Source organism: Echeneis naucrates, chromosome 20 (genome assembly GCF_900963305.1).
Source record: "Echeneis naucrates chromosome 20, fEcheNa1.1, whole genome shotgun sequence".
Taxonomy (NCBI): Eukaryota; Metazoa; Chordata; class Actinopteri; order Carangiformes; family Echeneidae; genus Echeneis; species Echeneis naucrates.
Genome location: NC_042530.1, coordinates 7,118,631 through 7,138,169, shown reverse-complemented (window position 1 = coordinate 7,138,169; position 19,539 = coordinate 7,118,631). Strand labels below are relative to the sequence as shown.

The following is a 19,539-nucleotide window of genomic DNA, read 5'->3' as shown; positions in this document are numbered from 1 at the left end:
GTAGCAACACTGTGGATTTATAATATCATTGTGAACTAGTGATGGGAAGTTCGGATCTTTTTACTGACTCAGGTCTTTTAATCTCGTTGGAAATGTGAACTGGTTGGTGGTGAACCGGGCTGCTGCCTACGACCATGCCACCCAGCCGCCCTGAATAGATCCCGGCTGCCGTAGGAGCTGCTGTAGGTCGGTCTGTTCCGGCTACAGGGGGCCGGCTAGCTACACTCGCCTTAACTGGGCTAGCTAAGGTGTGGAGCCGTGACTCTAACTCACTAATTCTCACCTCCAATTCTACCGTCATCCTGCATCTATGACAAGAAGTGCTCTCATAAAAGGAGGCAGAGGAGGACCTAGACCTAGTAGGACCTAGTAGATTAGAGAGACCTGACCCCCCCCCCACAGAACCTGGACCCTTCCACCAGACCAGACTAGACCAGAGACTGGGCCCCTCCAGAGCCCTCAGATATACCGATTTAAAATACATTTACATTTACAATAATTTGAAACATTTTCTTAAAGTGAGCCTAACATATAACAATAAACACTTTGTTAATGACAACTCACTCCATCATCACATCAGCTGAAACTTTTTTCTATATTCTAACTTCTATCAAAGCCCAAGTCAATACGTTGATTTGCAAGCAGAGTGTGCATGTAAAAAAAGAGGACAAGTCATTTTCCAAAAAGAGTCACATGAAAAATATGTTGGTTTTTGAAATCCCCTTTTGAACTGCAAGGCTTGTGGAAAAAAAAAAAAAATCATGGCTAACAGCCCTCTTGCATGGGATCTGTGGGAAAGGGAAATCTGTCTGGATATTTTTAATTGACATATAAACCTTTTAGTTAATCTGGAGCAAAGAAATTTGTCTTAATGTTCCCACTATGCCAGTTTATGATCCATTAAAATTGTTTAAAAATCTCTCTCCTAGTTAAAGAATTTAGTATCTGGTGCATCTTATTCTCACCAACACAGGATTTAGGTCCCATCCATAAAATACGTCTGATCTAATGTAAACTTGCGGGGGAGACATTGCAGAGGCTAAATTCATTATTATAGATATTAAACTAACCAGACAGGCAACAATGTGAATAGGAGGAGCATGAACTGATGTGAACTTTAAGCTTTTCAAATGGTGAAAGAGCCCCATCTGGTGTAGTACTGAAAGAATACAGCTGATTTATATTTGAATTTATTTTTATCAAAACAATTGCGTAGAAGGTTTTCACCTTGTATTTCTTCCAGCATCAAATGTTGGAAGTAAATTTTTCTTATATGCATATTGTTGATAAGGTGCACAGAGAAAATGAAACATTTGCAGATGGATAAAAAGACCCAGTTTATTAACGACACGTAAGTTTTACCACAGAAAGAAACAGTAAAAACTTGTAATCAGCAGTTTTTGGCCGACACAATAAATGATAACATGTCATTACTTTTAATTCTTCTAAACAGGCTGCAGCCTCAGAACACACTGATTCAACCTGAACACCCTTTCTGTGATTAATTTTGAACAAAAGAACACATCCAAGACTTGAAACGATTTTCTCATTTACCAATAATATTCAATCCATAATTAAGACTTTTGATAAAAAGAAAAAAACTTGATGGCTGCTTGGTCTTTTAGTTGTTCAGTGCATTTCTACTGTATGTTTGAAAACCCTATTTAGATTTATTTATTATGTTGAGTATTAAAATATCAAGATTTAATCCTTCATCTCAAAAACATTTTTACTTTGCAGCTGGAGTAATTCTATATTTTTTTAGCATAGAGAGAAACGTCGTATCAAAAATATTTCATTTTGTCGCATAACATATAATACAATTTTAACTTTACTTAATGCAGTTAAACAGTACAAATTCACCTATCATAAAATTGCTGTTGAGGATTATAACATTTGAATATGAATTTTGTGAGTTTCAGCACTGCACATTGTTATGATTAAAAAAAATTGTGTAAACGGCAAGTAATACTTGTTATACTTCCACTAAAAACGTTTTGACTTCTCACTCTTGATAAACTTTTTTCAACAGCAGGTTTACAACAAGTGGCTTTTCTAGACCATCTGTAGATTTTAGTCATGGACATTTGGATTGTCGGAGGAGATAGTTTTACTGAAAACGTCCCTATGACTTCGGTGATAAAGTGAGTAAACTGTTCAATAAGAAAGAGAATTTATGGTTCTGTTGCATCGACAGCATTACTTGTTTGTCAAAGATTGATAATTCCTTGCTTAATGGACACCAAGCACAACTGCTTAGTTATTAAAACTGAATATAAGAAGGTCAATACACAAAATGTTTTTAAAAAATAAACCTTTAATTGAAATGGATCTATTAAACTCTAGTTTTTTAGCAGCACTACAGTCCTGTTTTCTATAGTTTTAACAAAATTACAACCCTATAATTTCTATCTTTACCACAATTTAGGAAGTACACATAAGGAGCAGTGTTATAGACCCCAAAGAAAAAGCGAAAAATATAAGTCAACAAATGACACAGAAATCAGGATAAAAACATAATTTTAGCTACAAACATTAATCATACTCAACAATTTTCCTCAAAAAATATCCAAACTTAATAGTGCAGACAAGAGAAAAAAAAACAAACAATTAAATCAGTGCCATCATATTCTTAACCGCAATATAAATATAACAAAACAGAGACCAGTAGAAAAAACATATTCAAATCTGAAATTTGTTCTGATTGTAAAACGAAATGGTGTAAGTTGGAGATGATGTGACACAACACTCGCGGAATCACCAAATGAGTGTGTGTTTAAATAATGACATGCCTCAGTCATGTCATGTAGATGCATTTTCTGTGGGGTCATTAACGAAGCCCTTACATTTGAACTTGCTGAGCACTTGCTGGTCAATCTGTGAATAAAATCATACCAATAAAAAACAAAAATAATATACTATACACTGTTACTTGATAAGGCATGAAGCAACTCGTAAATTAACCTTTACACTTTTGAATTAGGTTCATTTCCCCATAGCCTAATAATCCAATAATTGAAAACAAATAACAGCTGCATTTCCCTTTCATGTAAATTTCACTGGTCATTATTCAAACTACACTAAATGGTTTAAGTATCACGCGGCCAACAATACAAGCTAGGCTACCTAATTTTGTCCTAATCACTCACATGCCCCTATTTAAAAGTAGTTGTATCTGTTACAATCACAAACCATCACTTAGCTTTGTAAAATTATTATGCAAACATAATCAATGTCCCAGGGTATCAAAAGTAATACTGAGCTGAAGTGCAAGCAGAAATGCATCTTAAATCCAAAATCCAAAGCCCAGCCGAATTCAACAGCATTGCGGTTACTACATGAAAAACTTTGGTCAACCACTCTGGCTGCAAAAAAAAAAAAAAAAAGAAAGAAAGAAAAAAAGGACGACTTCATCCTCTTTAAAAACTTTTCAGACAGGAAAAATCTGGCAGAGACCAATCAACGTTCTTCAAATACCCATAAACGTTTGTTCCTATCAGTTTACAGTGTTGGTTTAAAGTTAATCCAAAATTTTACTGATTTAAGAACTGGATAGTCAGTACAGTCATGAAAATAATGTACAAAAAGTGCAAGTACAGGAGTCATTTTGTTGATGACACAAAATTCAGGACTTTGTTTGTGTTAAAAGGCAAGGAACCTCCATAATCATGTGGATCAACTCCTTGCTTCCCTGTCATTCTCACCTGCACTAAAATCTGGCAACACAAACTGGCCGGGTAGAATGCGCCTCAGACCCCACAGTCATTGGTTCTGTCTTGAAGTTTGCGGGCGAGGATGAGGACGGTGGAAAGGGAGGCAACAGAAATGTGGAAGATCAGCTGCCACACATTCCTCATGCCAAACAAGTACAAGTTGCATAGGATGATGATGCACAACAGAGTGAAAGACTTCATTTTCCTCAGAGATGAGTGGAACAGGTATAGGTGGCACTGTGGACACAGGGAGTGCATTCACTTGTTCATTCATGTGTGAATCTGGTGAGGATACAACAATTGTGTGTTGCCAATGTGAACTATGTTTACCTGAAACACACAGCAGACAAATGCAAGAAGAAATGCCACAACATTCCAAATACCTTCATAGTCATCCTGCGTAGAGAGAAAAACATTCGATTAATGGACAATCTTTCATTAAACTTCCACTTAACTGAAGATGTTTGTAAATTCAAAACTGAATTCAGACATGATCAATCATCTTAGCAGTTTTGTTCAGTCACAATTTGGTTTTGCATGTAACAACGTTTTGCTTCCACGTTACAATGCTTCCATATGTTTTGTGAGAAACATCTGAGCGTGTACCTGGAATGTGTACTCCATGAGGTGCACACCACGGATTACATTCAGAGATGCACACATGATATTTAAGACCAAAGAGAGGATGCCTGGTGCAGTCACTGGTTCCAGTCTTACGTTTTGAGCTGTTAGATCAAAAAAAAGTGAGCATATGAACAGTGTAAAATTGTAAAAGGAATTTCAAAAATATTATTTGTGATTTAGGTGAGAATTGAAGGAACAACTAATACAACAATTTGTCACGTAACAGGCAGTAAGATTATTGCTAATTTTATGCTGTTCAAGTCTCACCAGATCCAGAGCTTTGCTCCATGTGCCCATTGGCAATGCCATTGGTGAGTTCCACATCATCCAAGTTAATAACTTGTAGTGGTTTGATCCTCAGATCCTCCTGGACCTCTGCCAATGTAACCTCTAGGGCCGGACCACCGCTCTGGTTATATTGCTGCTTCAGCTTTTGAATGGAGCTGTCTATCAAGTGGCAGTAAGAAAATTATATTTGTGTTTAACAGTGTATCAAGTTATAATAAATTGTAGATGACTGAAAGACATGAGCTTTGTTTGTCATTTAGTATGTCAACAGTAAATCTAGGTGACGATATCTCTCTTCTCACCAAATTCCAAAAATGGATATGGCCTAGCTGCCAAGGCAACAACAGTGCTATTGAAGCATGCCGTGAACTCCCAGCGCAGGTCTTCCAGGAAGCAGAAGGCCTTAGCAACAGGGAGGCTGCAGTGGCACACAGTCATGTAGGATACACCCTCTGAAGAGATGAAGCTGAACAGTCGAGAGGACAAAAGGTGTTTAGTAAACAAACAGCCTGACACAGCATGCCATGTATGCCCCTGTGATCATGGCAACATTTTGTCTGTGTTCTGCTTTAGGATGTGTACTGTGTCTCTGTTCAGCTACAGAGAGCACTACCAATATGCTCTGCTGCTGCTTTGATTCCTGAATCCTTACTATATATTGAGCTCCTGGCCTTTGACAGTCCCTCTGTCAGGTAAACGGGCCAGTGCCTTGCTGATGGCCCTGAGCTGCTGTTTCCTTTCCTGGAGCTCTCGGTTGTGTTCGAAGTCTGTGGAGGCTGACAGGGGAAGTCCATCCCTGACCCGAACCACAAAGGCGAAGAGGATCAGAGACATGATCCACTGGGTCCATGAAGAACAGACTGTCTGATTAGGTCACAGAATGAAACCAGATCATCAGGGTTAATGTGTAAGGGTTGTGACTACATTATTTCAGAATTCAATTGTTATTTTATCAAATAATTGCTTAGCTTTGGTCTATGTCTATTAAATAACATGAAACATCCATAAAGAGTCAATACAGCCAAAGATGTCTGCAAAAGTTGTTTTATCTCACCACCCGAAGGAGATTCAGTTTACTATTCCAAAAGAAAGAATTAAAAAGCAAAAATTGAGAATTTTGTGCCACTTGTGCATTCTTACAATATAAAAATGATCACAATTCATCAACAGACTATTTTAGTTCTGTGTTAAATTTTAAATGTCCTACCAATACAGATAAATTCTAAAACTATATAAAACTATTTTGGTCTATTAAAATGGCCTCTGTTCATGGAGGATAACTGAAACTGTATCAGACTGATGCTTCTTTAACTTGATGGTGATTTTGGAGCCTTGTTGGGCTGCTTAATTTTGCTGCATTATCCATTTTTATCAACACACTGTATAACACAGCACATAAATACTTTCGATCTGTGGCATTAGAGCTAAATCACCAGCTCTTATTACAAGGCTGTAATGTTCCTGTTCTACATTGCATTACTTTTTAGCTGTGGTACCCTGCACACTTGTCACTGCGTAGATTTGAAAATTGTTCATTCTGAGATGTAAAATCTCCTTTAAAACCCGATCAAAGGTGAATAATATATTTGCTGTAACGTTTTGTTACACCTTACCTCATTGTCATTGGTTTCATGCTGCACCTGTTTACTTAGCTAATGGAACTCAGCTAACAATAGCATCTTATCAGACAAATTACATTAGCAGCAAGGTAGCCAGCTCCTGCTTCAGATGCGCCTTACGAGCCTTATCACTCACTTTCTATTACCGGCGACTAATTTGGGGAAATTCATCTACTGGTTATAACATTCACGTAAAAAGTAGTAGAAATGTTAGCCTGCGAGCTAACTTGAAATCTGCTTCCTGCTAAAACAAAACAACAAATCTTCTACGGAAGCCGAGAAGGACAAATCTCTGGGCAGCGGCGTGGAAGCGAATGTGTTATTATCCTCCAGCTCACCAACCACCTTCACTAAAAAGTGAAGTTAGCTCGTTATTGTTGGCCGTCAGTGACTAGCGGACCGGACAGCTAGCTACTGTGCAGAGGTTAGTTTTGTCCTCAACAACGTTGGATTACATGTACTGTAATTCTCGTCGCCATTTAATGTAAACGGTAGATACAGTTGAAGGAAATCGAAGTCGGCTAACTCCAGCTAGCCGTTAGCCGGTTAGCGCAACCATTTTGGAAGCGTTTGCGTTAACGTTACTGTCGTTAGCATTGTAGCAAGTGGATGTTTCCCCCTTTGTGATTTCCCCCCTAATCTCAGTGCAGGGCGACTTTATTTAATATTAGATAATTTTTGTCAAAATAAAAATTGAGCCACGAGTGAAATGCGTGCCACACTGGCAGCTAACGTTATGTAAGCAGTAGCTGTGGAGGCTGCTGTGCTAATATCGGAGCAGTTTCTGTTGTGAGCCGACACTCACGCTTTTTTCAAGACATCCATGTTGTGATAGCTTATAAGTAATTCTTCATGTTGTTAGCTGGCGTGCTTGGCATGCTTTGTGCCACATTTGTCTCTCTGTTGTCAGAGGGAGGGGTTTTCAAACAGACCGTCAGTTTCACTACATCAAAGTTCATTCACGGAGGGTTTGTAACATGATATTAGTTTGGCTATAAACACAATAAATCCCCGTCCTTCAGTGGCTCATAAGCTACTGACGCTGTTTTACCACCTGCAGTATTTATTGGTCAGATGTGTGACCACTTTGTAATGCAGTTACAGTCATTGTTTAGTTTTCTATTATTAACTGCAGAAAGGCCTTTCAAACTGCTTTAGCTATTCTTCACTCATTTACTTGGAAAACAAATCAGTTGACACCTCGTCTTTGCTGGCAAATTGTTGAGACGCTCTAAATTCCCTACATTTATATCACCCACCGTTAGCATGTGGAGCACCCACATGAACTTTTCACACACCAAATGTTTCCATATACATTAGCCAGAATCAAAGATTATAGTGAAACATTTGTGCAGAAACTGTAAGCACTGTGCAATTCCGCTTAAAATTTTAATAATGGTAAGAAACACTAGTACAAGCAAGTTTTTGAAAACATAACTTAGACACTAAAGATCCAAAGTCCGGAAACTATCATACAGTGATCCAAAAAGATAGCAGAAAGTAGAGGTGCACAGCGAGGCGGTTGTGTTGTGGTTTGCTTGCATTTGCATTGCTAGGACATTTCCTTATAGACTTCCCTCTCCCCCTCCCCCTCTGCCTCCCATTGCTCTCTCCTCCCATTTCATTTTCTGTCCTCTCTCCCTGTCTTTTAGTTTGTCATTGTTTTGTTTAACAACACAGCCACTCAGTACATTTTAATTCCTGGACTTAAACTAAAAGATAAAAAAGGAGAGCCAAGCGAGGCCTTCAGTGCTTCTTTAGTAGAGTTCTGACTTATTTTTTTTACTGCTTGGCATTTCTTTTTCTACCTTTTAGGTCACTCTAACTTTGATCACAATGGGGGTGAAAGATCACCCTCAGTGTTACTTTGATGTGGAGCTCAACCGGGAGCCAGGTAAGAGAATTTCATGTCGCTGTGTTAGAATTAGTCTTGTGTAAACAGCCTGGCCTCATTTAAGTATCTGATCTGTTAACTTTTTTGAAGTGATGCATCAATAGAAGACTGTTCTTGGATCTTTTGATTAAAATTCATATTGTTTAACAAAGTAATAGGGATATCGGTACACTGAAAGTGTGGAGTGGCTTAATGCGACCATGAATATCTAGATTTGTCCCTAGCTGTTGGTAAAATTCAGAGCTTTGCACACAGTTTTAGTTATTCTGCATGGGAAGCCAGTTAAATGTATCCAGTATATCTGCTTATTAATTGTACCTTTTGTCTGGTAAAGATTTTCACCCATTTTCAATTATTTGTTTTCTGTATCGCAATTAATATTAAGAATGCTTCATATTGGAGTTTTTGTTTTTTTTTTGTACTGCAGGCAGGAGGGATTTATTTTATTTTACCTCTTTATTTATTTATTTAGTTGCTGTTTTTTGTCTGTTTGTTTGTTTATTTTTTGCTGATGTTCTCCTTTTTGTGTCTTGTAGTTGGGCGCATTGTTTTCCAACTTTTTTCCGATATTTGTCCCAAGACAAGCAAAAATTTTCTCTCTTTATGCACTGGTGAGTATAATGTTCATTCAGAATCAGAAATACTTTATTGATCCCCAAGGGGGAAAATGCTTTTCGTTATAGTTGCACCCATTCAAAAAGTCTTAAAAAGTAGGAAAGTATGAAATATATCAACAAAGTATAAGTACTAATATAAAATAAAATATATCTAACACTAAAATATGAATGTGACTCTAATATCATTCCTCATTTGTTTTCCATTAAATTATCACCATGATTAGGAAATGAATCGATAATGGTAAAAAAAAAAAAAAAGTACAGTGCCACACTCCACACCTTTCTGGCCATTTAATATCATGGGAAAAGAAGAATAGCTGTAGTATAAATGATCCACAGACAGATTGACTTGCTTGATGGGTTGAGGGATCATAGTCTCTCCCTAGATATTTCCTTCCACTGAGCAGAACACATTATACTGTAGTAGAGATGACAATAAATCTTCAACTAGAGGGTGAATCAATCCTTCCTCTAGTTTTTCATCCCACCTGGTTGACAGGAATGTGATGCTGGCAAGGGCAGATACGTGAGATGGCCGGTTACCCTGTTTCTTTACCTGAAAATGCATTTACACACAGACAACTCAATGCAATAAAATAGAAGAATCGGCCTGGCATGTAACTGTGACTAATTTCAAAGCCTCTAGTACGTAGGCGCTTTACTAACTCAGGTAACCAAACTTTTGACACAATGCTGAGGCCACTGAAGCAAAATACAAGGTGATTAGCCAGCCCTCTGTCTGCTGAAGCCAGCAACAAGCAGTTCAAAGCATATAATTAAATCCCTGCCTTTGTATCTCCTTTTACCCCAGTGGAAAAAGAAAATCCACAGTGTAATAGCTTTAGGCCAGTGTTTGGTCCCCTGCCGGCATCAGCCCAGTGGAAAATTTCTTGTCGTCCTGCATTGGAGTATTAACAACAAGATGCCCAAACAAAGGCATCCTGTTTATTGAAACCCCCTGCCCCAACTGTGGTTTCATTCTCTTCTTTAGAATGAACCCCATGCAACAATATTCACAACCAACATTTCTTAACAGCATACACAAAACAGTCTGCACAGTAGGATGCCTGTTATACTGTGTTTTTTTGTTTGTTTGTTTTTTAGAGCTCAGTTAACGTACATCTATTTGTAGGTGGAAAGGGAACAGGCAAAATCACTGGGAAAAAGTTGTGCTACAAAGGCTCCACATTCCACAGAGTTGTAAAGAACTTCATGATCCAGGGAGGTGACTTCACAGAAGGTAATGTCTAATCTAATGTTAGGGTAAGTTTGATTCCTTTGAATCAATTCGGATAGTAAAACTGAAATATAGGTTTGACAATGGAAAAAATCCAGCTAATTATTTTCTTTTGAGATGATTGACATTGTTTTTCAAGAAGTGTACTGCTTTCTATACTTTTATACCATGTGGGCAGGGGTCAGCAAAAAAATTAAATAAATCAATACATTGAAGAAGAAATCCAAAAGACAATTTTTTTTCCCAAAAGGTTTATCTTGTCTGGTAAATTGTCTGTACATTTAGCCTGACTTAGCTGTAACAAGTTAGACTTAAATCATTTTATTTTTTCAATCTCTGTAGGAAATGGAAGAGGAGGAGAATCCATATATGGTGGCTACTTTGAAGGTAATGAGAACTTGAAATTATTCACGAGCAGCTTATATTCCTGATAAATGTTCCTCTAAGTATTTGCATGAGCGTAACATTGCATGTGCCTATTGTCATAAACAGGTTTCTTGTGAATTTTCTATGTATGACTCCGTTCACCTTCTCTTTTCATTGTATAGTGCTGTCTTCTATTTAGTTACAATAGCAGGCTTTATCAAATCAGCATGGAGAGTAGACATTCTCTTTATTGAAAACTACAATCTTCCTGCCTAAAATTTTCAACATATTCTTTTATTTATAGAGTGGTCTTTTGCAAAATGAGAAGGTAAGAGATGTACACAGCTCTGTAACACTATGTCAACATTGTACCCCACCACCTTTCTAAGTCAGTTAAAAAAAGGGTATGTGTGCAGAGGCACGGATGCAAATTTGCACTGAATTTGCCATTCACACAGATTCCCTAATAAAACCTCAAAGCCTCTGTCTGCTCAGTCACTTTTTATGTTATATATGTGTTATTTATAGCTACAGGGTCCTCAGCATGTCAGCTTCATAGGGTCAGCTTCTTTGTTCAATACAGTGGGAGAGCCATAATAAAGATCATTCACCTTAATGTGTAAAATATATGTATGTAGTTAAGATTAACAATATTAGGACTAAATATTTTGCAAATTAGAATTCATTTTTGGCACTATTGATGATGTTTCAGTGGCTTGATTAAAATCACTTCATCTCAATGTGGTCAATCTAATTTCAAGATGTGTTTAGCTCATATTTTAGTCCATTGAATTGTTGTTCATCATAATGGAAGATTTTTCAGAAATCATCTCTTAGAGACTACAAATTTTCCTTACATAGATAATTATTCATAGTGAGCATTTATTTCCCTCTCTGTTGGTATTTTATATTACTGCCTGTTTTCTTATTGATCGTTTTCTCTCCTACCTATGTTTCGATGTGGCCTTGCTAACAAGGTTGGAGGGACAATCTGTCTCAAGCAAGCCTCGGGTTTCAATGATTTGCCACCAGAAGCACATGCATTGCAGTCAATATTTTTTGTGGTGGTTGTCAGAATGATTTAAAATGTAGGTGATTTATAGTTGCTAGTGTAAACGGTCTGGCTTTAGTCGCTTGGTAAAGGACTGGAAATAAAGTCTGTCTGACTGAAAGGTTTTATGAAACAGCTGACTCTATGGAAAGGTTAATCAGTGAGGTTTGATTATTAATGATTGATGATTAGGGTTGATTTTCTTACCCTTTACATCCCTGAATATGTCAAAACGTTAGAGAGCCCACTCTGAGACTTCGATCCTTCTTTCTCTGCTCCCAACAGATGAGAACTTCACTCTCAAACATGACAGAGCTTTCCTGTTGTCGATGGCCAATCGTGGGAAGGACACCAACGGTTCACAGTTTTTTATGTGAGCATCACGAAAACAATTCTCTCTGCAACTTAAGTAACTATCCCATTAATTCAGTGTCTTTTTTGTGCAGTTTTGTTTTTGCTTTCTGTCCCTTTTGTTTTGTAGAATAGACATTGTCAGTAAGTGTGACCGTGAACAATCCCCTCTCTGTGTTCAGTTAGAATTCAAAGTGCAGAGAAACATAGATTCATTCTTTTTTTACCTACAAATGTGTTACATTTTTTCTCTTGCCGTTTTTGTGTAAAATTTACAGAAACTCTAGCATCCTGCTCTTCCAAGGTAATGTGTCTCCAAGGCTGTGTTTCTCTCTCTCCTGAATATATGTATCATTCAGTTGTTTATATTTGCAAACATTCTGCAGAGTTCAGTGTTTATTTTGAACAACTTACAAAATTAAATACACTTGGTTTGAGTTAACTATTGTTTTTTGGATTTACAAAATTCCCAATCACCAAATCAGGAGGTCTCTATAAATTCGAAACTTCCTCCATGAATTAAAACCAAATATCAAAATGGTGTAAATGGCTCCAGTCTGTTTTTGGATGTTTCAGATATTACTATGTAGTTGGCCAAACTCTATTGACTGTAAACCTGCCTGTTTGTGGCTGTTTTTAACCGTAGTATTTCATAAATTAATTTGAAAATCAAATATAATTGAATAAAAGGTGGTTCTACAATCTTTTTTTTTTTTTTTTTTCAAATGGTACAGTAGCGTCCACGCGTTGTTAAAATCGCTTGTTTATTCTTATTCCATTCATTCTTTCTTTCTTTTTTTCATGGTCCACCTTTACCCTTGGTTGATCTTCCATGGATTTCTGGATTTTCCACAAACAGCACAACCAAGATGGCGCCACATCTGGATGGGTAAAACAAAACTTTTCATATGGGCTCATACAGGACCCCATACACAGCGAAAAGCTGAAAAATGCAAAAGTGTATCTAGTCTAATTAATATGAGACTGTAAATCGTTTCTATATAGAGTCCATGTCGTGTTTGGTCTTGTCATCTCTGGCTTCGAAGTGATAAAAAAGATTGAAGGACTGAAGACAGACTCAGCCAGCAGACCCTATGCTGATGTGAGAGTGGTGGACTGTGGCCAGCTGATCACCAAGTCTGCAAATGATGGTTAGTTCTCGCTTCAGTTACTGATCTTTACTTACTCATCATGAACCTCATTGGTTTCTACTAAAGATACAAATCTGAAGTGTTCGTTCTTAATTTAAAAGATGGAAATACATGCCATTTACTCTCTAGTGATCTGTACAAAAGATAAAATCTCAACTTCATTTTGTTGAATATTGTGTGTTGTGGTTGTAACTGGGTCATATGATGTGTTCATTCTGTTAGCTGTTGGCATTTGTATGCCAAGGCCGCCATCCCTCCCCAGTGGCATTAATACGGGGCATGGAACCTGATCTTCTGTTAATGGAGATCAGTGAGGTGATCTCTGTGGAGTTCAGTTGGCATCTGCCCGTCTGACTCTGCTATGCTTGCTTTCAACATACTGAGAATAATCAAACAAAGCCGTTGTTGTAGCGTTCCACCACCCTGAAAACAACTTCTGGCATTTTAAATCCTCTTCATCCTTTACTTTATTGGTGTATTTCTGAAAACATCATATGTTCGATACAATAACCTTCATACTGTTTCTTATTTAAGTACTTGAAGGCAAGAGGAAACGAACCTCCCATTCTGCCAACTCGTCCCTCAGCACCCATGATTCATCCTCTCAGTTCTCCTCTTCGGTGGATTCTGAAAGTGACTGTGATGAAAAGCACAAACATCACAAGCACAAGAGACATGCAAAGTCTAAACGATCAAAAAAGAGGAGGCGGGAATCAAAGAGGGAGAAGAACATTGATGTTCAGCCTTACAAGCAAAGGTAATATATATGTATAAATACCTTTGCTGACATTAGAGACTGACATTATTTCTTTGGATAACAAAAAACTGTTTTTCATTATGTTGTGTTTTTATCACTCTGACAGCTCTGTGGAAAGACAGATAGTCGAGGGAGAGAATGAAACAGAAGGAGAGAAAGAGTACGGTGGGAAGAGAGAGAAACCTGTCGTCCGACCAGAAGAAATCCCACCCGTTCCTGAGAACCGCTTCCTGCTGCGCCGGGACATGCCATCACAGGAGGACAAAACAGAGATGTCAGTCAAGTTGGACTTTATTAATAGAGCATTTCAGGAGAACCAGTTGTCTTGCACTTTAAATAGTTTACACACTAAGTGCTACCTTGAAATTTGATCTTTTCAGAGTTGAGAAAGAAGAGCCATCCATTTCACTTGACCAGAAACCAGCAGTGTCTAAATCTGGGAGGAAGATCAAAGGCAGAGGAACAATAGTAAGCCAATTTCAACCAAGACCTGAGATTTTCCTGTTCACATATTGTGTTTGTTTTTTAGTATTTTCCTGTATCTGTATAGAATCTCAAGATAAATCGTAAGGGCTAGTTATGAATGAGAAAATAAGTATTTCTGTAGCATACTCATACAGACTTCCTTCTAATCTTTGTTCATGTGGATTGCTCAAAAGAAATGTAAATTTTTTCATCATATGTAAAATCTGAAGGTTAGGGAACCACTTCTGTAAATAATCGATCTATATGTCTAATGCCAGTGACCACAGTGACTCTTTATTCATTTTGGCCTCACAAATATTTGAAAATCTGCATCCTGGAATCATTTTATTATCACAGCTGAATCGCCTCTGCCAAATACTATTGAAACACAACCTCTAAATGAAGAACTAAATATTTATATTATTTATTTTGACCCTTTCTGCAGAGATATCACACACCCACAAGATCTAAATCACGCTCTGCATCTTTGGAAGAACGTGCTAGCAGTGAAACACCACCTCACTGGAAAGAAGAAATGAAGAGAACCAAAGTTTATCAACCACCAAGCATGGAGAGATGGAGCAAAGGAGACAAGTAATGACTTCTTATTTTTCTCGGTAGCTTTAAATATATTTGTCTTTATTTTTCTTCATGCATCTTTTGACTTAACAGATTGAATGACCATTCCTCAAGCAGATGGGATTACAGAAGCGATTCTGCATGGTCCCGATCACCAGATCACTCTTCAGACCACGACTCTGAGAGATCCAGCCTACACCGCCAACAGAAGAAAGACAAAAAGAAAGGCAAACATAAGAAGAAGGCAAAAAAACAAAAACACAGCAAGAAGAAGAGCTCCAAAAACAAACATCAAGTGGCTTTGCTGTCAGAGGGTGAGAGGTCAGTGTCTTCAGAAAAAAAGTCCAGAAGATCCCGTTCTCTGTCCCGGTCATCCTCAAGTCATCACCATTTGTCAACTGGAAGGAGGCAGTCCTCGCTCTCTTTTAGAGACTCAAGATCCTATTCTAGATCCAATTCATCAAGTCGATCCAGATCACGAGGGAGGTTTTATTCAAGATCTAGAAGCCTGATTAGATCTCGAAGCCGGTCCATGTCCAGATCTTCGTATTATTCCAGGTCAAGGTCAAGATCCAGATCCAGATATAGATCAAAGTCTGTATCACCATACAGAAAGAGGAGTTTATCTAGATCCCCAAGAAAGAGAAAAGCCAATAAGACAAAACCAGATATAATCCATGTGACAGACAAGCTTCCTGAGAGCAAAGTGACACCTATACCCAGACCTCCTCCTGTTCCCACTCCAGAAAGTGTACCTGTAATCCCACTGAGCGACAGTCCTCCTCCGTCACGCTGGAAGCCTGGACAAAAGCCCTGGAAGCCCTCCTACATTCATATTCAGGAAATTAAAGCTAAAGTGGCTCACAATCCTCTCTCCTCCACGGGACACACAGTTGATAGGGTTACAGAGAAATCTCAGACTTCAGTAACTGGAAAATCTCTGCCAGGAGACTCTGAAAGTGACAAAGCAACAAAACCTTCAGGCCACTCACACAGCAGGTCCTCCAGGAGCAAGTCCTACACTCGATCATACAGTTGCTCGCGGAGTAGAAGTTACAGTAGGTCCAGGTCTAGGTCCAGGTCTAGGTCCAGGTCTAGGTCCAGGTCTAGGTCCAGGTCTAGGTCCAGGTCCAGATCCCCTCCTCAGTATCAAAGCAGTTCATCCTCTGACAGCAGATCAGACTCTGAAAACTCACAAAAAACAAATAAGAACAAGACCAAGTCACTAGACAAGGAATGGAAAGAGTATTACACTTCTCTGAAGAGGATAAAAAATCTTGATAAGTACATTTCACTCACCAGTGAACAAGACGCTCATTCAGGATCAGAGAATACTGAGCATAGTCCTGATGTCAGCATCTCAAGGAGAAGTGGCTCTTCGGAGAAAATAAAAGAGAAAAGCACCTCCCAAGATCAAGAGACAAAACATTGCAGCTCTGTGCCAGTAGAGAGCTTTAGGAACAGGTCTGAATGGGATAGTGACAGTGATAAAGTGAGCCAAAGCAGCAGCAAGGTGCCAACAAAAAGGCAGAAACAAACAGTTAGGTCCAGTGAATTGCTTGATAAAAAGTTTTCCGCTCTTACTGGATGGAATTCAGAAAGCGATTCTGAAAATGTGGCCACCAAGGCATTAGCCATATCTGAGAAGGAGGAAGGGGAGGCGAGTTCAGAATCAGAATATGATACTTCCCAAAATATGTCAGAAGCAGTGATTGATTTTACAGATAAGGTCACTGGTGCTGTGTCTAGTCCATCAGATGAAAGTCCTGAGAAGGCCACTGAGCCCGAGAAGCACAGGGCCAAGAAGAAAACCAAACGAAAACATAAACATAAGAGGAGGAGTGGGAACAAAACTGGCTCACATCACAGTAAGGACAAAGGAAAGAGATCTAAGAGAAAACATCAGAAGCCAAAAGAGACTTTTCACTGGCAGCCACCTTTGGAGTTTGGAGAGGAGGAAGATGAAGATGAATCCAAAAAGGAGAAGCACAGTCCTGGTAACGTTGTTTTAGAAAGGCCGGATGTTGATGGTACAAATGCAGATGCCTCTTTGAACACAAATCAGAGCAGAGGAGACAACAGGGGGCAACAGAAAACAAAAGAATGTCTTCAAAAGAACACAAAACAAGCTGAAGCTCATCAGTCATCCACCAGGAATGGTGCTAATAGTGATGATAATGCAAATATACTCAGTGTCAAAGAGCAAGAGTCAGTGGACGACATGGACATTTGTACCCCAGAGCACGATGCTGGAATCGTTGAACCTTCAGTTACATACGATTCGTTTCATAGCGCCTCTGAATTAACCCTGAATTCTACCTCAAAGTCCTCAGATATGACAAGAAAAGATAGTGATTTACCTCACAGCAAAGAACAGTCTGCTGTTAACTCCATGACAGCAACTGCTGGACTGAAAGATGAAGCAGCCACTGGCAAACCTACCGGCACTGTAATTAATTTTAAATGGAGACCTTTAAAAGGAATGCCAGCTATACAAAATGTGAATGTGACACCTGCCACTGCGAAAAACATTCAAATTCAGGAGAACCAGAACCCCAATGCACAAGGAGTACGAATGGAGATAAAAAGTAAAAGCCGGGTCAGACCAGGATCGCTGTTTGACGAGGTACGAAAGACTGCACGGCTCAATCAGAGGCCGAGGAACCAGGAGAGCTCCAGTGAAGAACGATCTCCCTCCGTGGCGAAGACCAGAGGAACATCACGCACACGGTCTCCGAAGAAGTCCAAGTCCGTACCCAGGAAGTCTCGCTCAGTGTCCAGTCATCGGTCTCACTCCAGAGGGTGGTCACGTTCCTACAGCAGGTCCAGGAGTAGGTCCCGCAGCTCCAGCTACTCATCAAGGTCAGTGAAAACAAAGAATATGGCATAAGGACATCATCTGTACATATTTCTAAATACTCGAGAGGCTTCTTAAATATACATGTAGCTCAAGATCGCAGTGAGTACCCAGAGGAAGATCATGCAAATTCCACACAGGGGCAGGTTTGAACCCAGAACCTTCTTGCAAACCTATAATTAAAAGACGTCTTCTTTTAGGAGTCGTAGCAGGAGTCGGAGGAGACACAGAAGAGGACGCAGCTCGCGTAGCAGTACATACCGGAGTTACAGGAGTCACAGGTACACCCTGAAGGACTGATTCAATAATCTTTTGTGACAACTAATGGATTCCAATATGAGTGTTTTCAGGGTGTTTCAAGGGTCATAAATGTAGATAAAAAACCTTGGAGCTGCTGGTGTTTTTGTATCTTGCTCTCCATTTAAAATTGTTGCCATGCAAATGCTTAAGAACAGTTGAAATCCCAATTAAAAAATCTACACACTTAGCCTTTCACAACTTCTTTTTGTATTTGTGTTCATACCTCATTTTTTTCCTCTTTTCATCAGTCGGACCTACAGTAGAAGTCATTCCAGAAGTCGTTCATATCATCATCGGAGGTCCAGGTCTGTGAGTCTCCTCAATGTAATCTACGAAACACAGCTGTGTTAATTCACACTGTTATCTAGATATTACAGCAACATTTCTTCTGCTGGCGTATGTCAACGCAGGTCAGACACCTATGACAGTTATTCCAGCCGGAGTCGAAGTGTGAGCAGGAGGCGAGGCCGCAGACGAAGTGACAGCTACAGGAGCTCAGACCGCCGATCCCGGTAAGACAAAGTTGAACCCTGACAGATATCAAGCAGATGGCAGCATTCAATTCATCTTTTGTACCCTCTGCCTTTTCTGCAGTTCATTGTGATCTAATGCTAAGACGTATTAATTCAGTCCTGGTTTTCTGCAGTATAGAACCAGTTACAGTTCTCACTTTGTGGGTTTTCATCCATAAATCTGCTGTACAGTCAATTCATCTCTTCTGTGTTTACACTTTAAATCATATTATCCTCTGCAGGTCATACCGCTCCTCCAGTCGCAGTTCCTCCAGGCACAGAAGCCACAGTCGCAGCAGTCGGTACAGTTGAGCTTCATGCAGGTTGTTGGCTTCTGCAGAGGGGGAACCCAAAGTCTGGATACTGTGCACAAACAATGGCAATTAGAGACCAGCAAATAAGCCTCTACATGAAAGAGTTGCTAGTTTAATATTGTAGTGTTTATCCTCTGTGCATACGCTGATGTCCTGGTCTCTTTCTGAAATGAATGTGAATGAAATTAAATAAATATACCACTTTACAAGCTTACACCAAGGCCAAAGTTTGTTTGAGGGACTGACAGCTTAGAACAACAATATAAAAATGCAATAGTATGAAAACTGTAAATATTTACATAGTATTCTTGTGTATTCCTTTTCTACTTCAGATTTTTATACACTGAAGAGTGAAGATATATTTTAAGTGTCTAACCCTTTCAGCTGTAACGTGTCTGAACGGTTGGTGATTGTGAGAGATGAGGTTTGCCTTAAGTTTAGGGTGAGTAGGACTGGTCGCTGTTTGAAGTTGTAATTTCTGTATGTTAGATTTGTTTTATTACTGTATTATGACTGACAAACTTTACTAAAACTAATGTATATCTGATATTTGTTTTGGGTTTTTTATATATATATACTTGTGAATGTTTATGCTTAATAAATACCAGTCACTGTATATGTACTTCAAGTAATTATGCCTTTACAATGGCGCCATCTTTACTTCAATTCAGAACTGCAACATCTGCATATTTGTGTGCGTGTGTGTGCGTGCGCTTGGCAGACCAGCCCGGTACACTGCAGGCTCGGGTCTTCGTCCTTGGTCCATTCCCTGCATAGACTGGGGATTGGAGTTTCCTGATTAAAGGATCAACTTTAATTTTTCTATTAATGTCATGTAATTGGA

The 19,539-nt window shown here is 39.0% G+C and overlaps 2 protein-coding genes across 6 annotated transcripts; one reads left to right on the top strand and one right to left on the bottom strand.

Annotated features, from left to right (window-relative positions):
* Positions 1 to 1,338: 1,338 nt before the first annotated feature.
* sec22c (SEC22 homolog C, vesicle trafficking protein) lies at positions 1,339 to 6,487 on the bottom strand. Its single transcript, XM_029529226.1, has 7 exons — positions 6,239 to 6,487; positions 5,278 to 5,489; positions 4,928 to 5,091; positions 4,605 to 4,784; positions 4,320 to 4,438; positions 4,044 to 4,109; positions 1,339 to 3,950 (listed from the first exon to the last, which is right to left on the bottom strand). The coding sequence occupies exons 2-7, from the start codon at positions 5,457 to 5,459 to the stop codon at positions 3,750 to 3,752; spliced, it is 912 nt and encodes a 303-aa protein (XP_029385086.1). The 5' UTR covers positions 5,460 to 5,489; positions 6,239 to 6,487; the 3' UTR covers positions 1,339 to 3,749.
* A 50-nt stretch (positions 6,488 to 6,537) lies between these two features.
* On the top strand, positions 6,538 to 19,311 carry nktr (natural killer cell triggering receptor). Of its 5 annotated transcripts, none has more exons than XM_029528846.1 (17): positions 6,538 to 6,668; positions 8,060 to 8,138; positions 8,675 to 8,749; positions 9,888 to 9,995; positions 10,335 to 10,379; positions 11,695 to 11,782; positions 12,620 to 12,649; positions 12,766 to 12,911; positions 13,446 to 13,668; positions 13,775 to 13,942; positions 14,049 to 14,136; positions 14,579 to 14,727; positions 14,830 to 17,574; positions 17,770 to 17,850; positions 18,118 to 18,174; positions 18,280 to 18,381; positions 18,624 to 19,311. In XM_029528846.1, exons 2-17 carry the CDS (start codon positions 8,081 to 8,083, stop codon positions 18,691 to 18,693), a joined length of 4,233 nt encoding a protein of 1,410 aa, XP_029384706.1. In that variant the 5' UTR covers positions 6,538 to 6,668; positions 8,060 to 8,080; the 3' UTR covers positions 18,694 to 19,311. The 5 variants fall into 5 exon arrangements, with proteins under 5 accessions (XP_029384706.1, XP_029384705.1, XP_029384707.1 ...); XM_029528845.1 differs by having other exon boundaries at positions 14,806 to 17,574; XM_029528847.1 differs by lacking the exons at positions 6,538 to 6,668; positions 8,060 to 8,138; positions 8,675 to 8,749 and adding an exon at positions 10,663 to 10,686 and having other exon boundaries at positions 9,923 to 9,995; positions 14,806 to 17,574.
* Positions 19,312 to 19,539: the final 228 nt, after the last annotated feature.

Excerpts from the sequence above, each read along its gene's own strand:
- nktr (XM_029528845.1), top strand. The coding sequence starts at position 8,081 with ATGGGGGTGAAAGATCACCCTCAGTGTTACTTTGATGTGGAGCTCAAC. Across the intron at positions 14,137-14,578 it reads TCAAAGGCAGAGGAACAATA|AGATATCACACACCCACAAG; the intron begins GTAAGCCAATTT and ends CCCTTTCTGCAG. Across the intron at positions 14,728-14,805 it reads AGATGGAGCAAAGGAGACAA|ATTGAATGACCATTCCTCAA; the intron begins GTAATGACTTCT and ends TTGACTTAACAG.
- sec22c (XM_029529226.1), bottom strand. The coding sequence starts at position 5,459 with ATGTCTCTGATCCTCTTCGCCTTTGTGGTTCGGGTCAGGGATGGACTT. Across the intron at positions 4,439-4,604 it reads GGAGCAAAGCTCTGGATCTG|CTCAAAACGTAAGACTGGAA; the intron begins GTGAGACTTGAA and ends TTGATCTAACAG. Across the intron at positions 3,951-4,043 it reads TTGTCTGCTGTGTGTTTCAG|TGCCACCTATACCTGTTCCA; the intron begins GTAAACATAGTT and ends CTGTGTCCACAG.